Source organism: Cataglyphis hispanica, chromosome 1 (assembly GCF_021464435.1).
Source record: "Cataglyphis hispanica isolate Lineage 1 chromosome 1, ULB_Chis1_1.0, whole genome shotgun sequence".
NCBI lineage: Eukaryota > Metazoa > Arthropoda > Insecta > Hymenoptera > Formicidae > Cataglyphis > Cataglyphis hispanica.
The window spans coordinates 5,160,849-5,188,237 of NC_065954.1; the positions used below are offsets into that span (position 1 = coordinate 5,160,849).

Sequence of the window (27,389 nt, forward strand, 5' to 3'; positions counted from 1 at the left end):
GAGTCGAAGTTTCGTAAATGTTTTTAATTATTAACATAACGATCGCTATACCGTGACGAAGTTGATGAAATGGTTAAAAGGTAGGATTTCATTTGAGAATTCAATTTCTCGAGTATTGCAAAATTGATTCTCGATGATGTTATCAGTCAACATCTACCATGCCTGTAGCTCATCGAGCATACGTAATTCCAACCGTCTCGGCTTGTCTCGATGCCGTGAGATAATAACAGGCGGATAGCGGAAGCGACGTTTCGAGATGAGTTAGCCCCGGCTAACCCAGACCAGACTCCGTCATCAGACCGTCTATCCAGCCTGGATGCCGAGAGAGAGAGAGAGAGAGAGAGAGAGAGAGATTCCGGCTATACGCTCCGCACCGCTCCACTCTCGCCGCACAACAGCCGCAGCGTCGATGCAGGCCATTACACGCGCGACCGGACACGAATAATTGTGCAACACGCTTAACTGATCCCATTCACCCTGATTCTACCCGCTCCCGTTCGCTCTCGCCGCCGACTAACCCCCGCCGCACCCTTGGCATCACCCTCCGCGCGATGTGTACCAGCCACAACCAGCCAACGCCACCGCCGACGCTACCAGCGATCCACTAGTACTCGAAAGAGGATCGAAACGATCGAAAGAAATTATCGTCAGTCCGTATCGTATTTTCTTCTTCTCATATCTTTAGTTAATGTTGAAAACAATTTTATGAATGATTTTTGATTCACTAATCTGGAAAATTTTGTATATTGAGTTTGGATATTAGATTTTACGGTAAAAAATTTAAAAATCAACAAAAATGTTATTAATAAAACAGCGCTTCTCATTTTGCAAAAAGAAAATGTATGATAAAGATTAAATCCAGTATAGTGATAAATATACTATAGAATGATGTTCTTTCAAATGTAACAAATGTTACTGGCCGCTGTATTACATGCTCGACGACAGGACAACACGTGTTAGACATTTTGATTGATCACCCTGGAGCCTCCCACATATCCCCCACCAACTTTCTTTATTCGACGGTTCCTAGGAACTGTAGGTACCGGTAAGAGAAAGGTTCCTCCACGAGCCGATGGATAACGACTTGTACGCGTGCCATCCCCCTTGGTATTCCTGACGGTATCCGATAGGGAGAGTATTATCAGGAGGGAGAGTGTTCTCGAAGAAGCCAGACGAGGACGACCGACCGCGCGAAATATTCTCGTAGGTCGATCGGCAGAAGGGATCGGCAGGGTTTGGGCAGGATGTTTGGTAGACGGATAGACGTACGATCGGAGAGGATTCTTCGAGTTCGAAGAAGGGCGATGAGCGCCCGGGAGGGTGGACAATGCCGAGGTCCGCGTAATGGACCGATTACCCCACCCAGCCGATCGCATTGACGAGACTTTGATTAGGGTCGAGTGGCCGGATCCGACGGGTAAGTACACCCGACCGGCTGCGCGCCATGATAAGTCGACGGCGGATTATGCGTAAACTTATACCGTATCCAATCAATGGCCCAATATGACGCCGACACAGCAGGAAATTTATTCGTACGCGTCGCGATAAGTACGATAAATCTACGCGAGTCGTGCCTTGTAATCTTGAAAAATTAGAATTTGTGCGAACTTGATTGTCTATGTCCGCTTAAACTTATTCTATATTTATTTTAATATACCATTTTTATCACAGCGAGATATTTATTCAAATGAAGCATTTAATTTAAAAAAAATATTATTTTCATTAATTATCAGCTCTCCCTCCTTAATTAGATTAATTAATTAAATTTTTGAATTTGACATTTTTACTTACGCTGGGTATATTGTCGTTATTGCATACGCCCTCCTGCAAAAGTCGATCGCGAATTTCCCAAGCAAAGATCGAAGGACATTCTCGTTTGTAGTCGGCGATTTTGTTGACCACAGGTGTTGTCGCCACCCGTGGCTTACTACCACCGATCGCTCGTGGCTTGATCGAACCAGTCTCGTAATACCTGCGAAAGGGGAGATTGTTATTTTCGCTTGATGCATGTTAACGTTACGTCGTGGCAAGCCTTTTGAACATGGTATGGTTATTGAAAAAAAAATGTGAGGAACTTTATAAAAAGGGTATATCATTGGGTGAAAGCTCTAACTTTATTAATATCCTGCAATTGCTGCGAGAGAATTATTACATGATAATCACGGAAATATAACGTGAAAAATAACGTAAAATAACATGAAAAATTGAGATGTAATATAAAAATTGCTTGTTATCATATATCCAATTATTTTAAAATCTCAGCATGAAAATAAAATTATTAAAAATAAAAAAACATTTTGTGAATTTTCTCACAATACATGTCATGTATCAAGTGACTTCATTACTAATTATAACAAGAAAATGCAGCAGCTTGCTCTATATCTATTAAATCTGTTTAATTGGCTTTAGACGGCAATCAGGCATTTCATTATTACTCAAGTGTCATATGTAACAATTTAATTTTTCGAATGGTCATACATAATTTTGAAAGAGAAAGAGAGATCAGTATACATGTTTACCTGCCAAGGATCTTGGAGACACATCCGTTGCTGACCTGCAGTATGCGTGATATATCGCACGGTCTAGCACCGCTGTGGGCCAACTCGACGATCTTCTGTCTCGTAGAGTCCGGCAACGGTCGGCCATTGACGTAAACGCCGCCGAGCTGGTTAACCCCGCTGTGTCCTGCAGCCGAGCACCCAAATATTGAGTTCTGTCCGACCATAGAACCCCCGCCAATACCCGCACCACCCCCGTGCATCAAGTCTTCCTCTGTGAATCAAAACGCGCGAACGTATACGTCACTTCGCCAGAACATCTGATTGGTAAACAGCCGAGAGAGTACGCGCGCCGTACACGTTCTTATTAGTCTAATTAACGCTCGCGCCTGTCGCACGAATCCGAAGCGTCAGATTGAACACCAAGGGAGATGTTTGCGTCGCGATCACACGCTCCGACGCCCAGCGGATGTCACGTAACGAAGATCAGTTTGACCCTTGCGCGCCGATTAATTCGCTGCCGTGTGCCTTATTACGAGCGTTACACGTATTGCGTACGGTGCATCGCGCGCGGAGGAAGCGCCGGAATGGAAATATGCGTCTGATATTGCGATGGCAGTAATTGCGATGCAAAGGGACAATGGCAAATGTAACAAATAGATGCGCACTGCATTGTGTAATTCAGTAATTATGTAGGAGAAATTGTAACATTTGCGATACAAAGCTTACAATGTATTAAACGAGAAATTGATTTGCTTAGAAGATATAATGTCAATGAAGGCATCAATTGAAAAAATATTAGACTTTATAGTGAACAAAAGCTCTTTTGCTTTTTATACATGTATCTTGACGCAAAAGTGGACCTCTCTCAGCATTCCTTGCCACTTTGTTAAATTCATACGGCGCGTCAGGAAAAGGACAAGTTCTCCCAACGAGAAGTCATCGTGACGGCGCACGGGAGCCAATGTTGCTAAATGCATCTTGCAATTAACGAATTTAATTAATTCCCGCCTTTGCACTGCGCAAAGCGACAAGAAATAGTTGGAATGTAATCTTGGATGGACCGCGTCGCCTCCGTCGCTGTACGAAACTACTTCGTATAACAACACGAAGTGGTTTTCTCGCTTGCTGTTCCTCCGCTAGTCGCTTTCTTCCGTCCTTACGCCACTTTTGTTCTGCCTCGTTTTCGCCGTCGCAAAAAGATATAAAATTTCACACATTGCGATCATTCTATATAAAAATGTCAAGCACAAAAATATGGCAACTATTCGAAAATTAATTTTTAATGTAATTTTTAATATTTTATGAACGCATCATTGAAACACTTATTATTATACAATCTTCATAATTTTAAATTAATGATATTTATTTTAAAACAAAATTATTTTATAGGCTTTTAGATGTGAAAGTTAAGATTTTGAGAGAAATAAAAACGAAGATTTATTAATTTTTAAAAATCTGTCTCTGTAAGAAATGTTTTTCTTATCCGCAACTACCGGTTCGTTAGTCTACAATTCTCTGCCTGTCGTAAAAAAATTTTTTAGCTTCAACCATCTTCATTATACATATATAACCGGAGCTTTTTAAGCGAGCTTCGAAATAAAAGAAATAACGGATATAGAGTACAGTAGTAGAAAACGAGGAGCGAGAAATTGAAGTTGAGAGTCTTATTATAAATAAATCTACGGGGCTGAAGAAATTTTTAAGGAGGTGCTTCTTTTTATTGCGATAGCAATTCGGGAAGAGACAAATAATACGATCTCTTTTTAGAATGTAATTTTTTTAAGGCATTTTGAATTTTATGTTTTAATAATGATAAAAAATATGAAATACTGGCAAATACTTAATAAAATATTTAAAAAAACATTTGATTGTTCGTGGATCAAAAATATTAGGATATTAACGATTACTTTATACAACAAAGATTGATTTTCATTATTGTCTTGATGAGTTATGTGCAATTATAAACCACGTATCAAAACTGATTATATTTTATTATATATACATCTAATGTATATATATATATATATATATATATATATATATATATATATATATTTATGAGCATTGATGAGCCAATTGCTGATATAAACATTTATATCAATATTTATTATTCGAGAAATCAAAGGGAAAGCCTTTCGCAATAATATATTGATTTATATGTTGCTGCGATTTAATTATCATATTTCAATTAAAAATTAACTAATTTACAAATCTGATTTAAAGAAGCTTTGTATTCTTCCGAATCGCTTCATCCTTTCGGTTGAATAGTTTGCCTTACAAATAGGCAGCCAAAGTGAGGACGCGTCGTCGACGGTTCCGTTCTTTGAAGGGACGGCGCACGAGTCTGTGCTGTTTTTCACAAGTTTAATTCGTTACAAAGGGAACAAGGGTGCATGACTTAGCTGCACATGTACGCGCGCGCGAGGTACACCCTTTACGTTCATCGTCTTTCGCCTCATGCCGTCCTCTCGGAGGGCGGCCACCCCCGACAGAGGGGGATGATGTCGGCGAGAGGGCTCGAATATCGTCAACTCGTGCACACAACCGCCGACCGCACACATTCTTTATATATAATTTCGCGTTAATCTACGCGGCGGTGCGGCGTAAAAGCAAGTCGCGCCGCAAAGTGAGGCAAAAAGGTTCCACTTGGCTGAGCGTAAAACGGGACACAGATTAAATCCCATCCTGTGCAACCCCGGCACACGACGTCGCGACACCCTCTTCCTCCCCGACGCTTTCCTCCCACCCCCGCGTCAGTTCGCTCAATCCGCTTGGTCGAGCCACCCTCTACCGCCCTCGCCAAACATCTCCCGAATCTCCGCGGCGAGCAAGAGGCGATCTTCAAGCGTAGAAACAATCGCTATTATTTAAGACACGCGAATAAACACGATAAAAATTGATGTAATAACGTTTTATGTGAATGTCGACTATGTAATTAAATTTTTCATAGAATTTTCGTAAAGTCTATTTAATAATAATGAGAAATTAACTGAAAGATTAATTTGCCGATGTTATTGAATTTCTAAATACTTGCAAAAAATTATAGAAATACAAGTGCGTTATGATACGTTTTAAAATTTTACTTGATCAATTTTGTTTGAGCCGCTGTGCGTATATCCTAGACAGATAAACATTAAACTCGTTGGAAAGAAACGATTGATCGTTATCCGATAATAGAAACAAAACAGTTCAGCGAAGCGACTAATACGCCACTCCAATTTCCAACGATGACAGAAAGTTTGCAGGGGAATAGTTGTTTAATGGGATGTAATAATAGTTTGCGGGTAATTAGTCCCGCGTTGCGACTCGAAACCGGCCGAACGTAATCAGTTACAGAATGTGTCGGTTCCGAATTCATTTAACGAATTGCTGTTTATTCGTCGGCATCCATAAAAAATATCTCGCTTTTGCGGCCAAAATTACTTTCACCTGTCGTGTCGCGTCGCGTCGCGTCGCGCGTACATTAAATAATATAATTATGTGCGCCATATTTAGCATTGATAATACAACCGCGCATTAATGAGATTTAGTAAACTATCCAACTTTTGACATTAATATAATAGAAACAATTATAAAAAAAAATATTGTAATTGCAAAAGTATAAAATATTATTGCTAGTGAAAAAATATACATGGAGTTAGCCGGCTTGACAAACTTGCACGCATATAGTAATTGATTATTAACGATTATTTAACGGTTCAATTGGCAAACGATTTATGTAGAAAATGGAGATAAATGACTAAATAATTTATTTATCTAAATAATTCACAACGCAAGGGGAAAGTTTCAAGATATTCACTCCAGAATTCGTCATCGCATTGTTCGATGGTCCAATCCTGCTTATTTCCGTTAACAATTTAGCATCTGTGAATGGCACTACGGATGCAGGGCGTATTCGTCGAGTATCACCGGCTAAATATTATTATCACGACAGGGTAGAGATCCCGAAGGATGAGCAAACCTGTGCGCGACACAGCCTCCGAGCGTTTCGTGATAAACTCATGGCACCGCCGAGAGAGAACTTCATCTCGTGGGCGCCCTTCAGCGACATCAAAGATGGCATGCCAGGCATACGCTCTCTAATGAGTTGAATCGCGGTAAGAGCGGGGACGCACCCGCGACGCTTTCCGAGCGACGACGAATTCATTACGGACGGTGTTAAGAGGCGGCGCAGTATTAGCAGTCACCGTCTCCGACAGCGCATACTCATTACCGCACCCGTTATTATTGACACCGTGCGTAAAGCAGATCGTTTTCTCCCCTTTTCTCTATCTCTCTTTCTCTCCCTTTTTTCTCTGCGCAGCTTTTCACTGTAAATACCAAAATTGTACCAGCGGGGTTAGTTACTATACACTCGCGCTCGTTACTATTCACGGATAACAAGATGCTTTGCGTGAGAATGCGCGAGATAACACGATAATCTCGACGCCGCAAGCGTAGCCATAGTACGATTAAATAAATTTTGCGTCAGTAATTTTGCGTCAGGTAACGGTCCACGAAATCCTGACTTGATACTTAACGCTCATTGTATTAAACGAACCATTATCATAATGAACAAAAAAAAAAAGACAAAAGCAATTCCCTTAATGTCATGAAAATAAATTAATCTGCTTTAATATAGTGTTTGTGTATTGATCTTTAAATTTTTCATATAACCGAGAATTATCTTTGACGCAATATTTTTCGTCTAATGTTTTTCGATTCGAGTTATGACAAAATATGTTACGAAAGGATTAATTAATGGTTACATCCCAGAATTCGCATGCTGTTGCTTTCAAACTGACTGAATAATTCATACAGCATATTTTTTCTTCACGATATGACACGATATACAATCCGAAGAAATAAATCAGCACATTCCAAGTCCTTCACATATGCCTATCTACTAGCAAAAGTTATCGCCGAGCTTCGCAGACGTATTGCAGAGCCGTAGTCTATTGATTGGTCGCGGGGATAATCCCGCACCGCCGACATTTATTATCCTCTTGCAGCAACGGAAGCAGGTAATCTCCGCAGCCTCCGAAGCCTGGCACGCGCGAGATCCGATTCCGTAACCAACGCGCCGAGGGCCCGACGCCCATAACCATTAACAAATCTCGCGTAACGACGAGAACGAAATAAAGCGCTCTCATGAATCGGGCGTTTGATTCAAATAGCTACCGGGGATTTTATGGAGAACCAAAGAGTAAGAGAGGCAGCTCGTTCTCTGATGTATATATATATATATATATATAGTACGCAGTAAAAAGAAAGAAAAAAAAAGAGCGCAAGAGGGGGCAGATTAGTGGTTGGACGGATGAAAGAGGGGCGCGCTCGTGCCACGCGAGCATTGCCCGCCTTGGAACTATACATGAATACTTCGAGGAGGGGACCGATAGAAAGCGAGGGAGAGAGAAAGAGAGAGAGAGGGGGGGAGGAAGCACTTATATTCTCCTACAAGTCCCATTATAATCCCGCGTGGGCCATAGTTGCGTAACGCGATCTCGCGTCTCCTCTCTTGAACGGAGAAAGATTACGTTGCATCGAGACAAATTGGCAGTGTAAGCGTCCCCCAATTCCTCCCCTCTCCCTCCCTTCACTCCCTTATTAAGGAAGAGAGGTTCGAGCTAGTCGAACCGATTGTTACCGGGTGTGTAGCGGTGTGTAGCTGGCGGGTCGCGCGAACGAATCTTTCGAGGTGCAAGAGGACCTCCACTCTTCGCCACCCTTCGGAGTCGCTAGCGAAGGGGCCGCTGGCCCCCGACAGAAGCCGGCCAAAGGCGTGTCAAATTACCGACTAACCCCCGAGGGTAACCGCGAGCCCGCCTAAGCCCATAAGCGTACGCGTATTTACTCGTTCCTTTCTCGTATAACTTGATCGCGACTTTGCTGGAAGAACCGCGTGACTCTATCAGAACCGTCTACCTGCTTAATAAAACTTTAAATCGGGAACGATAATACGTCAAGATTTTATTGTTAAAAAATGGAAAGCCATTAACCAAATCTAATTGCCAAATTTAACACATTATGATTAAATATTATAACATCCTTAATATTTATAAAGTGATACATGATTCTTAAAGTTTTTAATATTATAATTTGCTGTATTATTCATGTTTGTTGTCTTATTGTTAGAGTTATCGGAAATAAATGCGACAGACCTTTAACTACTTAATTAGGGACTATAAAATGCGTGTACTTGCGGGTTACTGGGCCTGTACGTACTGATTATCGCACCGAAATTACCAGCGAGTAGACAGTGTCGACAGTTGCTTCTTTCTATAACCGTCTGGTTTGCCGAGTGATAGTCGGATAGTTCGCAAGCAACCGCGGTAATTGGAGCATCCGCAAAAATACACGGTAGTTCTGGAATTTATAGAAAGAGTCGATTTTCTGTCGTTAAAATAAATGTTCTAGTATCATTAAACCCGATGTAATAGCGAGAGGATCGAAAACTTTGCACATCTACACATCTTGTTCTATTTCAATATATACTTCTTCAATTTGAATAGAAAAATTACTCGATTATTTTAATTTCTAAGATTTATTATAATTTCTAGGATCGCGAGTTTTTCATTATCATTCTATTCACGCTTCCAATTAATATACAAAGTGTTTTATAATTACTGATACTTTTTATCACAGAATAAATCAATTACAGGTCTCGTATATAAATAACTCCATCCGTTCGACAAGAGCTTCTACCGACAAAGGACACATCCATCGACTACTGATCAAAGAGTTAACTTATCGACTATCCGCTCTCAATACTATTCCAAATCACAATCGCCAAACATCTCGCCGTCTCTCGCACTCGCTCGCGTGAAATTAAGTAAATTGATTCGACCGACCTTTATGCGGCATCTTCCAGAAGGGCGGCTCGGGGGTGGGCGAGCAAGGGTTGGCCACCCCCGCGCCCAACAGGGTTCTTGCCGCGTGCAGCGCCGCCGCCGCAGCCTCCCTGCTCCGCGCTGCCGCAGCGCTCGGCGGATAATCCGAAGCGCTGTCACTTTCGGCGATACCGCCGCCACCGCTACCTCCGCAAGGACGAAGGTGCAGGCTCAGCCGACCGCCTCCACTGCCACCTCCGCCGCCGCCGCCGCCGTCTCCACCGCCGCCACCTCCGGCCACGCTAACACAGTGCTAAAATCATTCCGAATGGCACGGTCAAGTTTCTCCTGTATAATTTCCTCTAAACTCGAGGCTGACTCTTCATTTTTATGTGAAAGCATTAATTGCGCACAACATTATTTTTATATAAAAGAGTAGATAATTATAATTAAATATATGTAACTATTGTATATTTAAATAATTGATGTACCAAAAATCAAGATCTAATAACCATACAGTAAAATGCATCTATTAAGTTTGTTTAATGGATATACTTTTTTATATGGAAAGTATTATTTATATAAAATTTTTCTATTTTTAATAATTTTCTTGAAACAAAAGTATAAACGCACAATTTTATTTCTATTAAATTGTGTTTATAATAGAGTACACAATATAGTAACATAATTATACAAACCAAATTTTAAAAAATATAAAAAAGAGAAGAAGATAATAATAGCGTTTTATATTTAAAGTAAAAACCAAAGGATATGAAAATCCATCATCGTTTTTACAAAAAAAAAAAAAAAGAAAAAGAAGAAAAACACGTTGCACATAAACATGTTAAAATACGTATAACATGCTACAACACCGATATCGTATTATCGGAGCTGGATAATATCGCCGATAATGCCGTAACTCTCACGGGGAATATATCGCGACGCGATGATTATTTAGTGCAGAGCGCGATCAAAAACCAATTTCGAGCGTAACAACATAACGTATCGACAGCATGGATTATTAACAGATGCGAGCGCGTTTCGATTTTACGTCGTTCTTAATTGTATTATGAAATTTTTACTTGGCGTGAAAAAGAGCCCGCGTCGGCCGACGGCGGCGAATCACTTAGCCGATAGCAACTAGCAAACGACGTTAACGATTAATTGTGCAGAATGTCCGATATTATTTTACGTTTTTATAATGATAAATGATTTATAAATTCACGACAATTTACAGAAATTCGATTGATCTCTCTGTACCTTTTCGCGGTATGGAAGCGGCGCGACACGGTGCGTCGCACACGCCCTTCCGCGCGCGTAAATAACGTGGCTTCAAAGAACATAATTCGAGGGATTATCGCCTGCGAAGCGCAGTAAATATTGGCGCCGTCGAAACTGGTTTGCCAAAAGCAAATTTCAAAGTGCGCCAAAAAATAAATAACACTCGAACAAATAATAAACATTGCCGTGTCGGCGGTAAATTTCCGAATTTTTCCAAGGCTGATTACATCCCGCATAAATTTGTTCGTGTTAGTTCACGATAGATCTTCATGATAGATCTAGCTAGAATGTGTGAAATATCAAAGTATTGCCAAAGATTTTATCACGCTATCACAAAATTAATACGATTAGGATATATAATCGAAAAAATATGGATTATAAATTTAAATCTTATTTTTTCGGGAACAAGTATTTTTTTTATTCCTCTATTTACAATATAGTTAATAAAGTGACTTGATAATCGCGAATAAATTATAGATATTGATATGTGGCATAGTATTTCATATTTCGTAACAATAAATCACTATATTCATAAGAGAGAGAGAGAAAGTAAATGTGCAGTATTATTGCTTCTTGAAAATATTGTAAGTATATATACTTTGACTTTGAAATAACGCATAATTATCGATAGTTATTCTATTTTTACAACTGCACCCGGAAATGTATATTATATGTATATACATGAGAAATGAATATGCTCGTAACGATATGCAGTACAATTTACTTGCTATTTCATTTGCCTGCCATTTATCAAAACTTTCCGATAATTAAACGATGTATTACATAAACAAAAATAATTAATGCAAATTACATTCAAAACTATTCCCGAAAAATACCACTAAAAAAAAAAAAAATTGCTACGAAGAGAAATGATCTAATCGCACCGCCGCACTATCGAACAGTATCTATAGTGCCATCGAGACAATATCCTGATGATCGAGAAATCCGACATGTAGGCGCGAGCGCAGCGCATCTATGCGCATTCCGGCGTGCCCCTCGTCTCATCACGGTTAATCATCACACGCCGGCGTGTGTCGAGACGAGAGCGTTAATTGTCATTCGGCGCGGCTCGTAGATCATTAGCTCCTTTCAAGCCCAGTCGCGGTAACGTCATGACGGCCGACGGCAAAGCGGGGGACATCAATACCCGCGCCTGACCGGATCGAAAAGTGCAAGCTGTAAAGCGGCGAGAGCCAAGGGTCGTTAAACGTGGTCGACCGCGAGATCATTCCGCTTCTCGTCGCGACTCATTCTCGAGACGCTACTTCTTATGGAGAGAAAGAGAGAAGTCGTCGCTACGAGATCTCGATTGGATCGTGCTGTCAAAACGCGATTCCGCGCGAATAGCAGAAGGATAAATAATTTAATCTTTGATGCTGTATATATTATACATACTTGAGAGAGTACATACGAGAATTTCTTCGCGGTAGCAGTCTAATGTCATTTGGTGAAAGAATAAAAATAAGTAGCAAAAGATGCATAGATAAATATCACCGCATACGAATAACCGCACGTTACGAAATGTATTTATTCTACATCATACGTTCGGGGATAATTTGTGATATCTAAATAAATTTCGCATTTCTTTTTAAGACGTTTTTAAAACATATATTGATGACACAATCAAAATTAAATAAATTTGCCTGTGCTACGTTTTAATAACAGTAAGAAATTTTCAAATTCTCTCTTTTACATCGACAAATATATGCCAATATATAATTACAAGATTTTCCAATTATCAATAATAAAAAGAATACGATGTAAGAAGGTAAGCTATTTCACATGGACATTGTAGGATTTTTAGCGAGGCGCGAGATGAAATTACTGTCTCAGAATTATCCGGACGTCTGGGGAAGGCGACGTGCAGGACGCGACGGAGATCTGAGGAACAAGCTGCGCGGCGTTTAGTCTCGTTGAAATGACACGACGCGCGCTACCTTCTCTGCACACAAAAGCGGAATATTTCGCAGACGACCTGTGTCTCGTCGAGCGCGAAAGGCGGAAGTTAAAGCACGATGCATTAATTTACGCCAATTAGAATGCCGGCAGTAAACAGCAAGCGCGTACACTCGCACTACGTCACGCTAATTCGAATTGGATAGATAAGTTAATCGTTTTTAATTCTCCGACGCACTTTATACGTGCACCACAATGAGTAACTATTAGATATATATCACATTTCTCTATATAATAATATAATGTGATTTTATCTAAAGAAGAGAGAGAGAAATGCTAGATTTAATAATTTTTTAGTCTTAAATTAAAACGATTTATTGAAACTTATATCTTTTGATTAATAATCTTTTGCGAACCAATATTCTCTCCCTTTCTCTTTAATATACATTATATATATATATACATTTTTTGGATGGGCTAAAGATTTATAATTATGCATCGCATAATTAAAGGGAAAATTGATTAGACATTCTTGTGTAAAACACGAAATGTTAACATTAATCAATTTAACACAAGAGAAAAACCACAAGTGAAGATACTCAAAATTAGTAAATAATTGAGATTAAGATTTTTCTCAGCTCTGTTCTTTTTTCTCTCCGTCTTCAGCGCTTTAGGCACGACAAAGGGCTTTTCATGAAATCTCTGAAGTACGCGAACGCTTTCTTTGTCAAGCACTCGAGAAGAGACATCTGTTATTTTCCAAGATTGTATCACTTTCAATGAGCAAAACGTGTTCGTTTCTTTCGTCTAGAAATAATATCAACAATGTGTCTCTCGAATAAACACGCGAGCTGAAACGATGTAAAAAAAAAATAATGTATTATATATGGAATTCCATACAGCTACATAAAGAATTATTTCTGATGAAAAATAATTTAATGCGCTCTTCTTTCATAATTCCTCTTTAAAAATTACAAGTGCTGTTTACGAAGAAATAATAAGAACCTTGCGATTTACTCATTAAAATTTAAATATAAAAGAGAAAGAGAAACTTTAGAATATGCAAAAAGCTGCAAAATATTAAAATTCACATTTATTGTAAATTTTATATATTTGCGATGGTAAAATTCTCTATGTAATAGTGAAATGCAATAAATTATAGTGATTCAGTATTCAATAAAAACGTAAAATATAAGAGGACAATAAAATGATCAATGAGAACTTTTCTCTCGTTTTTCGATCTCTCTAAAACGTAATTTCATCGTATAAGTTTTATCATCGAGTTACACAATTTCAAATTTAAATTGATCCTGGAACGAGATCATAATAGAGCGAATATAATAATAGAACATAAATAGAGTGTCTGTTGTACGTTAAAAAACCGAAGCTCTCATAAAAAGCACCGCGATATTGCCTCTCGCACTTTCGTTAAACAAGTGCGATGCATTCCGCTTGCAATCGACAGCTTTTTTTCGCGATCATAATGAGGTACTCGGTCGTTAACAACGCCATTGTGCTACGCGCAATTTGTAGCTAACCGTCGCACCACGCCGCGCGTCCAAGTTATTACCTCTATTTCGGTTTATTACAGTTTTCTATAGATAGTAAGAGGCAATTCTGCAGGAAAAATTCGTTTCTTTGCCACCAGTTGTTGTCCAGGAACAAGATATATTTTTCTGCGCTTATTATATAAATGAAATAAAAGAATCTTAATTTTATAAATCAAGTATATCTTAATTTTAAAAATCAAGTCTTGCTTAAATCAAAAAAACATACATCATAAAAATCTGTAATTTTTAATCATTGAAATAGCCTATTTATAAGTACAAAACAATTGTGATAAAATTCACATATGTAATTTGCAGTAAATGACTTTTCTCAAAGATTTTATATGTTAGATATCGTCAAAACTGTTTATATCTAATCAAATAAAAATTATATAAAATAATTAGAAAAATATATGAAATAAAAATATAATAAGGCTATTACATTTATAATAAAGCAATTTACATTTAAAAAAATCATAAAAAATCATAGATATTCTTTAATATTCAGACTTTGTATCTGTAATTGATTATATCAAATTCTATACGTTAAAATTAATATAGTAAATTGACAATTGCAGTTTGCTTGTAATTCTATTTTCTAAAGATAATAATTATTTAATTATATTAGTAATCAGTGTTGTTAAAAATTAATATACCACTAATATAAAAAGTCCGACGGCTTGCAGTACACAAAGTGCTTCAGAAATAAAAAAAGATACAATTCGTCGTACAATTAAAACAAGAACAATATGGTTTAAAAAAGAAATACGAAAATCCCCTCTTTGGCTTTTTTTCATAGAATCATTATACAATTATTATAGTAGATCAAATGATAGTATTATACTTGACAATGAATATATGCATATCCAAAGTAATTAAAATTTAGATTTAAATCACAATTAGCTTACTAATATAAGCTTTATTCTTAATATTTTACTAAACCACACGTTTCAGTGAAAAGCCTGCATTTGCAAATAAGAATCTTAAATTTACACAGAACCGGTGAAATGTTAAGAAATCTCGTTTAATTTTTTATCGTAAACTGAATGCGAACGTACCGTGTCGAGAATGGCCGTGGTCAGGCCGGATCCAGGCACCAGCTGAAAGCACAATCCGCGACGACGTTGCTCCGCTCACAATACTTTCCCGGCACAGCTCCCGTGGATCGGAGCTCTCGCGCTCCTCAGCTTTGCCGCGTCGATGAAGGAATCTCAAGGAATCAGCTGTGGACGAGTGGATTCGCCGCGACTCTGAACTTCTGATCTCACTGATACACTAGAATTGCACAGTTTAACGAGAGTGCATCGAATCTTGCCACGTCGATGAATCCACACTGTTGACAATTAAACGCGGATTGTTGCTGTCAATTATGAACGAGGCACGCTGACAGATCCGAGAGACCGGGACCACGTCCTCAAGGTCGCGGCGGGGTGTAGTACTCACGGGATTCTTTGTCAAGCGAGAAGAGCGCGTAAATAAGTTCAAATCAACGCCGTACCCCGCGTTACAATAGAAACAAGAATATCCAGAAGCTGTCTTCTCACGATAACGCTTTGCGGGTACGAGCGTGAAGAAGCGCGGGCTCTTCTCGGCGGTTTATCGGAGTTTATCGCGCCTGGCTGGCTGCGGACGTGATGCTGCGAGCCGGAGTGCAGTTGAACGCGCGGCGTCGGTGGAGAGGAAAGAAGCACGTGCCCGACTCCCAAAACAGGGGTGCAGTGACGCGTCGCTGCTGCGGTGCGCGGCGCCCGATTGACCACCAGAGTCTGCCTTCCCGCATGCGGAGATCCCTGCCGCACGATTTCGGCGCCCCCACCCCTAAGCGCGTTCCCTCGTACACACCGTCTCCCTTCGGACGGTGTTGTCCCTGTTCTCTCCCCTGCTGCGCCTCACGCCGTCTCCGTTCCTCATCCTTTCTCCCCCGTTCACGCTCCTTCTCTCTTCTTCGTTCTGTATAAACCGAGTGTCGACCAGGCAGTTGCCTTGCCTCCGGGCAACGTTGCCCCTGACGAGGCTTCTCGACCAGGACCAGCGCTGGTATCTGGGTGGAGCCATACCATCGGTGGCGTGGCCGCGGCTCGTCATGCTCGCCGACAGTGGGGATAAACTACAATCGTGCCGCGCAGCTCGACTCGGCTTTGCGTCGCGCAACTCCGAGCGGCGCTTTTGATGCGGCCCGATCACCACGATCTGACATTCTACCATGGAGGCGGTGCCTACCATGGGCGGTGCTGCCGTTCCACGATCTGATCGGGGAACCCCGACGACGCCATTGTTTTCGGCGCGGGATGCTGCGGAACGCAGCGCGTGCGAGGTTCACGCCGACGCCCGGCGTCGCGACGCCACTCTCGCACGCAACGCCGTCGCCGGCCGTCGCCCGTCGTCCTCCAACCGTCTCTTTCTCTATCTACTTCTGCCGAACCATCAGGATTTTTCGCGCCGACGAGGTAAGTCTCTTATGCATGTGAATGTGTGAAAAAAATACGAAATTACGATATACTATTTGAGCTTCGCATAAAATTTCTTCTTTTCTCCGCGCCTACGACTTCGGTACTTTTGTCTTTTTCTTATTTGCTATCTTTTTGTCAAAGTGACATGTTATAATGCGACAGTGGAATAATTGAAACATTTATTCAAAAATTTTCATGTTTATCGAATCTACTATTGGATGTTTGATCGTATTTAATTCTATTACAATTTATTAATTTTAAAAAAAATTATTATTATCTTTTTTAACAATACAAATTTATGTCTGAGATGAGTTTCTTATTAGATAGATTATTTTCGCAAGATTGATTAGTTTATTTTTTTATAATTATAAATAATATGAATGAATTTTAATTTGTCGATTTTGTTGAGCTTGATTTTCTTCACGATCTTATCCATTTATACATTTTAAATACAAGGTGGATAAGAATAGTTTGACGCGTGGATGCACGTCGAGTTTGACATCCTAATGCCGTTTCCACGCGTAGCATCCATCATGCAATCATCGTCATAATCCACCCTCCGATTTATCTGCCTTCGACAATCCGTCCGATTTTTTTATCTCCGATTCTGTCTATATATGCAGTTGCATACATGCATGAGCATTGTGTCAGTACATAGAATTTCATCCAACTCTCTTCTCGCATCCCTTTTCTCTTGCTTTTATTTTATCTTTCACGTTTTCTCCGTCTATATATGTAAGTGTGGGTTGACATAAGAGAGACGCGGTGGGATTCCGCTAAAAGAACCAACTCTAATGAGAGATAATGGCTGCCGCGAGTAAAAACCGACGTTTGCTCTTTCTTTGAGAATTAGCGAGTGCTTTAAAACGATTACCTCGCATACAAAGCAAGTCGCACGAAACAGTTGCGCGGAATTAAAACAAATGCATTTTTGTAATATATATTTAGCAAATAAAACCGATGGTTGAGTTGAAAGGTAATATTTACTTTTTAATTTATTTTTTACAGTAGTTATTTTTTATGTTTACTATATATATATATATATATATATATATATATATATATATATATAATTTATGATATTATAATATTTATACTATACACACACACACACACACGCACACACACACACACAAGGTATTAAATAAAAAGAATGTATTACTGTGCTTATTTCTGAAAATGTAAAACTTAGAATATATTGTAATAAAAATATAATCATTATTTCTAATCTGTGAATTTAATAAATGAATAATTAAAGTAGGCATTTTTCGGTAAGAGAATTATTTCCATAAGTTGAAAAAATTTCTTTATCTTATGATTTATTATCAAAGGGATCAATGCAAGTGCTAGATTATGAAGAGAAAGAGAGAGAGAGAGATCAACCCCTTCGTTTAAAATAAATACCGTAAGAGAGTCGAGATTTCTTTGCTCGGTCGAACGGAACAGGTGGGTCCAATTAGGCGCCAATTACCTGCGTATCTAGCTCTTTCTCGCCAGCGTGGCAATCGGCGCGATTAACGACACGCTCGGGGGAAATAACGTAGCAAAAAATATGCAGCATAGATACACAATGTGAACCATCGAGAAAGTTGCATCCAGCCGACGCGCAAATTATTTCATCGTTCGTCGCGGCGTATAAAATCTCCCCCATCGCTCGTGAAAAAAATCTCGTTGACTACCAATTATTTTTATATTCGGAAAAGCGCTTGCCGATTGTTCGTACCAATCATAACTTCACATTGCCAGCATTATACGACGGAAAATTGATTTTACAATACGATTTTGTTCCACACGTTGTCCCCTGTCATTAGTAATGTGCGAGTGGAAATAAAAAAACTGCATCAACCTGATATAACTATCGATAAAAACATTTGACATTTATAACAAAATAAATTGAAGTTTATAGGAAACAAAAGTGAAAAAAAATATTGTACAAGATCTTATATTCTGAAATTATATGAAAATTTCTTTTAATATTCATCTATTTTTTTTCTGTTTTCAAGAGATCTTTAAATTTTTGCAAATAAATTTTTTTCTCTTTCTCTCTCTCTTATATATATATATATATATATATTTACACAAGAAAAAACTGAGAAGGGAAATTAAAAATTATATAAACGTTATATGATTTGTTGGATTTGTGTGCATTTGTATTAAGTAATAATTTCCCGAATTAAAGCATTACTTTATCACAAATATATACGCAAGGATAGTACGTCGCAGAGGTACTTAATTATCAGGCAAGGTGATCTCGCTATCCTCGCGACACTAAATACATGTATCCGACCGAGTATGCAATTAATCAGCCAGACGTGATTAATCGAAGCCGGAGCACGAGAATCGATGTCGTGCGTAGAACGTTCAACGAAAGATCTGTCCTGTCTGGCCTTCAAAGCAACCGATAAAAGAGAGGACTATAGTTAACGAGGGATGACAACATAAGCGATTCAGCGAAAAGTTGCAAAATAAAAGTGCAGAAACGTCGAATGATAGACAGATTAACGCGGAAGGGATAAAGTTTTAAATCTTTAAAGAAATATGCCTGAATATTTTAGCGAAAAAATTTCCTGTATTTATTAATCAATTTCATTTTTTTATGTGGCTATTTTTATTTCTAAAGTAAGTTAAATCAAATTCTGAATTATATCATTTATCTATAAAATATTAAAAAATATAAATTTTCTTTTAATTTGTATGTTGTACTTTAAGATTTGACTTACGTAAGATTGATCTCTAACATATTTTCAACTTTTTCCAATTCGAGTTCGTAAAATTGCAAAAACGATATCAAACGAAGAGAGCTTTCGAAAACCATTAGGATAATAACGTCTTTATATGCTATAGCCACGCTAATATTTCCTACAGCTAGTATAGGTAGGCTTTGGTTGATAGCCATGAAACACGGGGTAGCAAGTCGCTGTCAAAGTTCGGTAGCGTGTCTTTCGACACGGTTCTCGTGTATCTTTCGGCTTTAGCTACCGCGAACAATTGGATTTATCAAGTCGGAATCGAAACGCGACGAATCCCATGTGTACATACACGCGTTTGTCTACGATATACAACATTGACATTTTGGATAATCGCTGGTGCAAAACTAAATTAATTAGAATATATATAGTTCTCTTTCTTATTGATACAAATTGTCCAAATATATCTAAATTGAAAAAATAAAATAATTTATAAATAGTAGATGAATCTTTTTTTCTCTCTTTATCTCCATATTATCCATAGTATAACATTATTTCAAACTTTTATATTATTTTTTTTGTCAATTTTTCGCAGTATCATTTGCAAATTTGTTTATGCGGATTTCGTATATTTCCGCCTATTACTGTATCGAATATATTGTACAAAACAACTAACGTTTAGCGGTATTTTTAATCGAGCCGATTTCATACGCAACAGTGTTATTCGAACGTTTAACATGAACAGAATACTATCGAGGCCGCATTGTTGGCAGCATTTTCATCCGAAGCATTTACAATTCCTCTTTATTGCCTTTCGGCTTATCCGGATTGCGCCTCGCGCATTTACGAGTTGTATTTCATCCTGATAATCGCCATTAAGTTAACGAACTGCAATACGGACATTTGAACGCATGGAACACGCGGATTAATGTACATTAATAAAATTATCCGTGTGAACAATGGATTATGCGCTCGCGGGCTTTAAATGTGTCGTTCCACGACAAAAAGAGATCGGCGCAATGTGATTATCGGAACAAAAAAAATTACGCGGAACAAAGATACGCCGCCGAGAATAATAATTACAATTTGCCAGTAATTGATTTAGCCATGTACGTATAATAACAACAGCGGTAACAATCGAGCAATTTACTACAAACGCGATATCTGCTTTTACTCCGTGTACATTCCTCTCGTTTCAGAAAAATATATATACATATATATATATATATATATATATATATATATATAATGATGTAAATAAATAATTAATACACAAGTTATACATAACGAGTAACGTTTCGTATAAACAATAGCGAGGATATATGTATATATTTGAATACCCAGTAATGTTAATCGGTTATTCATGCAAAAGAACGAGTATAAGCTGCGCCTATCCAGCGATATCCAGCGCTCTTTAAAGGCCAACTTCGCCGAAACATAGTTTGGCCCTCGCGAAACTTTCGCCGTCGAACGTATCGGATTACTCTGCGCGCGATCGCCCTTCTACGAGTTACGCTCGTTACGCGGAAATCGGGGACCCGTAAAACACGACGGAGTTAGGTGAATTTTATTATTCTCTGATTTCAGGCTTCGGCGCCCGGCGACGCGGATCTCTCGCAGCAAGTGCATCTGTTGCGGCGGACGGGGCGCCCGACATCGCGGTGTAATCAGACACCGGCGCGAGAAAGAAGACGGGGAAGTAGAGACGTAAATGTAATTGGAAACATCCGAGAGGGAGATTTGCCTCTCGTTTCTGATCCCTGAAGCCGCGCGGCTTGCCTGTTTCCATTCTTCCTTCGGACCGTACGTCGCAAATGCAAGCGCCATGCCGCCCCTTTATCTCGCGTTCATCTGCGAACTTTCGCGAGGTATGATAACTTACGGAAATATCTATCGCTTTCGGGACAAACTGTCATTTTTTTTTCGAATCACTGATTATTGAAAGGCTCCCGTATTAATAAAGATCGATATGCTAAAGATCCATTTATCGTTGATCGTAATTAAAGGCATATGAATACGGCTCGCTCTATAATTACGTAATTTTACAGATATTAATAATGTGTTTTTTTTTTTACGCGACTTTTTTCAAAGATATTATATTTACGCGAGAGTTTCACACGACATACGCATGGCTAAGGGAGAAAAGCGCTTTCTTTGTGACGACGTTTACCATTACGTACGTGCAGCTTTGTAAATGGCAGGGCGCGCGCGCCACGCATGATTAAGCAGAGCCCATGGATAATGCGTGCGTGCGGCTCCTCGGCGTAAAGAAGGTGTAAATACCTCCCGATGATTCCTCGTCCAAGGATCGAAGCGGATCGCGCAAAGGGAGCCGACACGGAGGCGGCTCCTTTCTCGTCGATAGTTTCAATGGAGAGTTTTTCTCATAGAGAGCCTCGCGTCCCCCTTCTCTCTCTCTCTCTCTTTCTCCCTTTTTCCGTCCCTCTTCGTGCCGAGGTACGCGTGTGCACGGAAAACGATAAAAAAGACGAGATCTCAAAAGGTACGCGGAGCACCGCCTCTGATGAATGCCGCAACCAGTTGGCCACCATGTTTTCCCTCCGCCGGTGTGTGTACGCCCTACTCTCCGAAACATCCCCTGTGCCGCGTCCCTCCGTGTGTCGACTTCCAACCCCTCGCAAAACCGCGATTGAACCCTTGTACATCCAGCGCGTACATACTGCGTATACTACGGCATACAGAGATGATTTTACTTGCGCTTTGTGAAGGAGGAATAGGTAACTTGGTACAGTTGTCACAGAGCAATGCTGCAGAAATGTACACTAATCAATTAAATTTGCAACCAATGATTTTGGAGCAAGAGTAAAAAATTATTAATATGCTTCATAAAAAAAGGGCACGCTCTATTTACATAATATAAATATGACTGGTAAAGAATTGACATGTATAATGATTAAAGAAAAGAGAGAAAGAGAGAGAAGCTAGACAACAAAGCTCTAAACAAATATCTGGATAGATATTAAAAATTCTTCAATCAATCATATCTACCAAATGTAAAAATATTACGTTATCATTTCTAATTTAAAAACGCGCAAAGATTGCTCGCGAAAAAAGTGCTCTTCGGTTTTATTACTACGTAATAACGGATCGGGCGTATACAAAGTGCACGACGAGGAGAGAAGAAGGGGCAAAGATGAAGGAAGGAAAGCACAGAAGAAGATAGTGAAAAAGAAAAAAAAGAAAGACGATGCGGAGAGAGAGAGCGAGAGGAAGAGAAAGCCGGCCGATAAACAAACTGCCGAGGATCGCGGCACTTTAATCTTCCTTTAGAGGCATCGGCCGCTCTTTGCGGCGTTGAATGAAAAGAGAACAGGAGTGGAGGGGCGGGGGAGGGGAGGGAGACCCGACCCCACCATCCCATCTCTCCCTCTTCGGTGCACTCGACCCCGCGACTCATTATGGCAACATGCGGTAAGTATGCTCGCGTTTAAGTCTCGATTCTACCCTTCGGGCGAAGGCTACCCCGAACGACGTCTCGGTATTAGTTACACGTGTACATGTGCCCGTCGCAAAAAGCGATAGTCGAGAGCCGCCAGGAACACGACGGAGGTTACCGCATTACGGCACTGTCGAAACCGGCGGGGTCGGGGACAGGGTGGAGGAGCATCCCTTATTTCGCGGCGGGGCTCATTGCACGGCTCGGCGCATCCGAATAGTCTCACTCCCTTGATCCGGGGTTCCAGGTGGTTCCTGAACCCTCCCTCTTCCCCTCCTCCCGCTTCTCTCTCCCCCGGACATACTCTCGAAAATTAGGCATCGAGGATACTGAGCCGATGGTATGCGTTTTACAGCTGCGACGCGATAGAAACGGCCAGAAAGCCGCGCGCGTGTCTGTATCTTTGTCCTTCTGGTCCTCGCCTTTAAAAAACGATACTTTCGATATTTTGTAGGTAGAAAATTAAAAAATTTATCTAAGATGATATTGGTTTGATATAATGTGTTTAAGTTGAATTTTTTATGGAAATTTAATGAAGTTAATGAGTAGAAGAAAAATTATTTACATTATTGGAGTTTACAGAAGAACAAATATTAAAGAAGGTATACTCATTTCGAAACATTGGGGTTTAAACTTGAAGTTAAACTATCTTCTCGGGTACTACGAAATTTATAAGAAAAAAAAAAGGAAATAAAATATAAATATGTATTCTCACAAACTTTCTTAGCCACTTTTGCAGTTGGAATATATTGACAAGATTCCGTAATATACTTCTTACGAAAACTTTCGTTGAAACTTGAAATTCTACAATTTGTGATAAGCCATCTTTGTAAAAAATGAGCATCTACATAACCGAATATGTAATTCCTGTGAAAAAGTCCGCGACAAACGTGGAACGTCAGGTTTTTATCAAACGATTGCAATTGGACGTAAATGCAGAATGCGAATGAATTCCATTGTGTCTATCGTTACTTCGAACAATATTTCGCGCGGACCCCGCTTAAATTCTCAGAGAGTGCGATCAGGTAAGGGAAGAAGAGCGGCGGCCAGAGAGAGGATAGGATACCGAGGCCCGGAGATAATCCCGATGGTGATGGCGACCAATGCCGACATGGTGGGACTTACCCCCACCTCTCGTACCGAGTGCTAACCCCCGGGTAAGAGGCAACGATACCGCCGAGGTCTGAAAGGCCGCTGCGAATAACGCGCTTACGCGCGATCATCCGACCGCGATTCTCGATGCCCGTGACAGATCGTGCCGCGGCGTCCTTGTGAATATCGCGGGGCTAAAGCCTGCGCTAAAGAGCGAAAAGAGCCCGGGATGGGTAGGAGGGAGAGGGGCTCTAAGTCTTTCGTGGATGGTCGGGCGCGCGCTTCGTCTCGGCGACAATACGGTGTAGATTACTTTTCAGAATAGGCGGCGTGACGTAAACGCGTCCCGGCGCTTTTCCTTCGCGAACAATGCCCGTGTTTACCGACACAATTTGGCTCGGATTTAGGCGCGACGCATGTACGCTTAGATGTGTGTGTGTGTGCCGAGTGATGCGTAATGTATCTAGGTAGAAATCCTGCATATATTCGAACGTCGATATTTATCGTTATATTTACATTGGTGAATATTAAATTTTCTTATAAAATGTCATTAAAATAGAACAAAAGCAGGACGAATTAGAATTACTTATATTATCGATCAAAAAATATTCAACTGATTAAATGATACACATATATAATATTAGTTACACGAAAGATATGAAAATATTATAATATTTATAATATTTTAATTTTAATATTTTCTATAATAAAAATCCGATTTTTTTAATTTCATCATTTCTGGAGGTATTCAGTTATCCTCTTAGTTTAACCTTCCAGAAATGCAGTTGTGGTTGAACAGGTTTGGTAGCCGAGAAGACGCATCATACGGTGAATAATATTATTTCACGCGGCATGATATTAACGCGGACATCTCAAGAAGTTAGAAAAGGGTCGAACACAGTGCGCCACGATCGAGATTGATTTGATCTACCTCCGACAGGGTGCCAGACGAAACGATATGCCTGGATATTGGAGCCTGATGAAGGCTTCTCGAATGTCGCATCGGACAGAGAGCAGCAGAAAAAAAAGAGAGAAAGAGAGAAAATAGCAGACGAAGAGAGAGAGAGAGACAGAAGCTGATTGAAATAGAATGGGAGACTGAGCGAGAGGGACGCATTCCTAGACAGCTTACCGGGACAAGCATCGCATCAGCTATCGCACGGTTTCTCACATCCAGAGGTGGCGGATTTGTTTCTGCCTCTTATCCTGTGCTATAAGACACAGTTTCTTGAAAGTCGGGGCTCTCTGTACAAAGGCACCCTTGAGGAAGCTGAGGACACAACGGTGTCATTTTCGAAGAATTTGAAGCTACTAGAACCACGTGACATTGTGTATGTATGATGCTTTCTGTTATTTATTAAAATTGTGGGTTAATACATAAAATATATTGAATAATAATTAACATTCTTTTTCCTTTGCATATACATTGTTTAAATATTATGTTTTCATATTCTGTGTATTAAATAATACAATAATAACGAAATTTTAACTTTTTATTAAGATGAGTCGCCGGTGCTTTTTATGGTTTATACATAAGAAGCGACAATCGCGCAAGTGTATTCATTGTCATTATTCCTATATTATCCCGACCCGTTAAAACGATCAGTGTAACGCGCCTATAAAACATAGCACTTATCTGAATCCTTAACGGTAGATGGGGGTGAAAGCGCCGATATTTATGGAGTACTGATTACATCGTATAATAGCAAGTCGACTCACTGGGCGCGCTCCCCCAATTCATAGATCCCTCTTCCATTACAAAAAGTCAGCCGAGTGTGAAGTATTATCATACAAATATAATCCTCCCTCGCGACTCTCTGCCCGGAGAAATAATATTTGTCCCGTTCGTACGACCAATTATCTTAACTTGTGCGATATGTTAACGTGCATATATATATGCATACATGGGAGAGGGATATGCCATATACTTTTTCTCCTTCGATTATCATGTATAGGCGAATAAATGCATTTGTACGCGATATTTAATATAAATGCATTTCTTCGATCTTTATACTATTGTCAAAAATATGTCTTTTTATATCGCAACGTTTTATAAAAAAATTTATTGTGATAAATGTAATAATTGTGTATATGCTTTTTCAAATTACCTAAAAGATTGAATAAAGAGTACTTTTCTACAAATATAAAATGTGATATAATTGATTTATTAAAATTCTATAGATATTTTTTTTATCATTTTTGTAGCGCTATTTGTCTTATATTTTTTTTATTTGTGGAAGGGAAAAGATGTTATATTCTGTGACTTTTATATAAAAAGAAAGAAACATTTCACGATTGGCTTGGTTTTACCAAGGAAATGACGTTCGGTTAGATCACTTATTTCCAATATCGAAGAAATGTCTGACTCGTATACATGGTGACTCGTAAAGATACAAGGCAGATTGTAATAAAGGGCGATAGAAGAAATCTCAGGGAGCGTTTTCGCTTATTCGACCGCGATGTATAATCGACAATGTTAATATAATCGTTTGTTTTTTTTCTAATTCTCTACAAAATAGTTGGCTCTCTGAGCGATCATCTGCGCGAGATAAGCATATATCACACATAAAAAAATCGATCGGAAAATGATTCGTTTCTTCCATGGTTCGAAGTGAAACCGCTCGTGAGAATCTTCTAAATCAATCTACACGACGGCATTTATCGAGGCACATCCCTCAATCTCACTGGATTTCGGATAGTAACGTATGTCCAAGGCATTAGAAGCAGAATCGATGGCTTTGGGGTTTCTTTCTACATGGATATTTGTCTCTGCACTTGTTCGTATAGCGGAACATTGACGTAAATCTCGGCTTAATGTCCTGTCTGTAATTTCTTCTATCAGCCATTGTTATTGTATCATAAACTTGAAAGAATTAAATCATAAAGCAATCAAAAATATATGAGACTTTTGTTATTACTTTTGATAAAATTAATTGGTGAATATTTATAAAGCTTTCGTAAAAATAAAATTATTGAAAATATATATATATATATATATATATATATATATATATATATATATTTTAATAAATAGTCTATCATCTTTATCGGTTTAAATTTAAAATTATTTTTATTTCAGAAAATTGCTGCACATATGCATTGAATTTCGTTAATATTTGATGTTTACAAAAACATATATGTATTAAATTCAGCACAAAGCATTATGTTCAGTTTTCTTACTACTAAGTCGCCACATAAGCTAGTACTAGTAGTTTCATCCATATTTTGTCGAATCACTGGCAGCAACTAATATAGTAGCATTCAAATTAGATGCCTCGTTTCCTCTCGCGGGGCTTCCCTCCCGCCGTGCGACAGATATATCGAAAATTAACATCGTCGAAAATGGAAAAAAGTGCGCGGGATATGGTAGCAGAAGAGACAGGACCTTGTTTCTCCGAGAGACTCTCGGCATCGGCAAAGCATTCCTCATGTCAGAACATCGCTGTGCATCTAATCTTCGGCGAAGAGGGAATTGGACGAGGTCAGCGGGGTGCTTCCACGAGAGGCTACTGGTTTCTCGTTCGTTCGTGCCCTCGTCAAACTCGGGAGCTCGTGTGCTCATCCTCGGGAAGACATCTCAACGTGAATCCAGCGTCCCGCTACGTCCAGCTTCAACGTCCGCACGAATTTCAGCGGTGACTTCGCGACCCAACCTGCGCATAGGGAAAG

At 39.5% G+C, this 27,389-nt stretch overlaps 1 protein-coding gene across 3 annotated transcripts in view; it reads right to left on the reverse strand.

The window, feature by feature from the left end:
• LOC126850376 (paired box protein Pax-6-like) overlaps positions 1-15,770 on the reverse strand; it is a 33,000-nt gene extending 17,230 nt beyond the window's left edge. For 2 of the 3 annotated variants that reach the window (XM_050593301.1, XM_050593298.1), the window contains exons 1-5: positions 15,093-15,770; positions 9,332-9,623; positions 8,718-8,846; positions 2,520-2,772; positions 1,792-1,972 (exon numbers count right to left, since the gene is read on the reverse strand). In XM_050593301.1, the coding sequence (XP_050449258.1) occupies positions 1,792-1,972; positions 2,520-2,772; positions 8,718-8,846; positions 9,332-9,344 (576 nt within the window). In that variant the 5' untranslated portion in view covers positions 9,345-9,623; positions 15,093-15,770. The remainder of the gene's footprint in view (positions 1-1,791; positions 1,973-2,519; positions 2,773-8,717; positions 8,847-9,331; positions 9,624-15,092) is intronic. The other variant, XM_050593310.1, reaches the window with a different exon arrangement.
• Between the last annotated feature and the right edge of the window lie 11,619 nt (positions 15,771-27,389).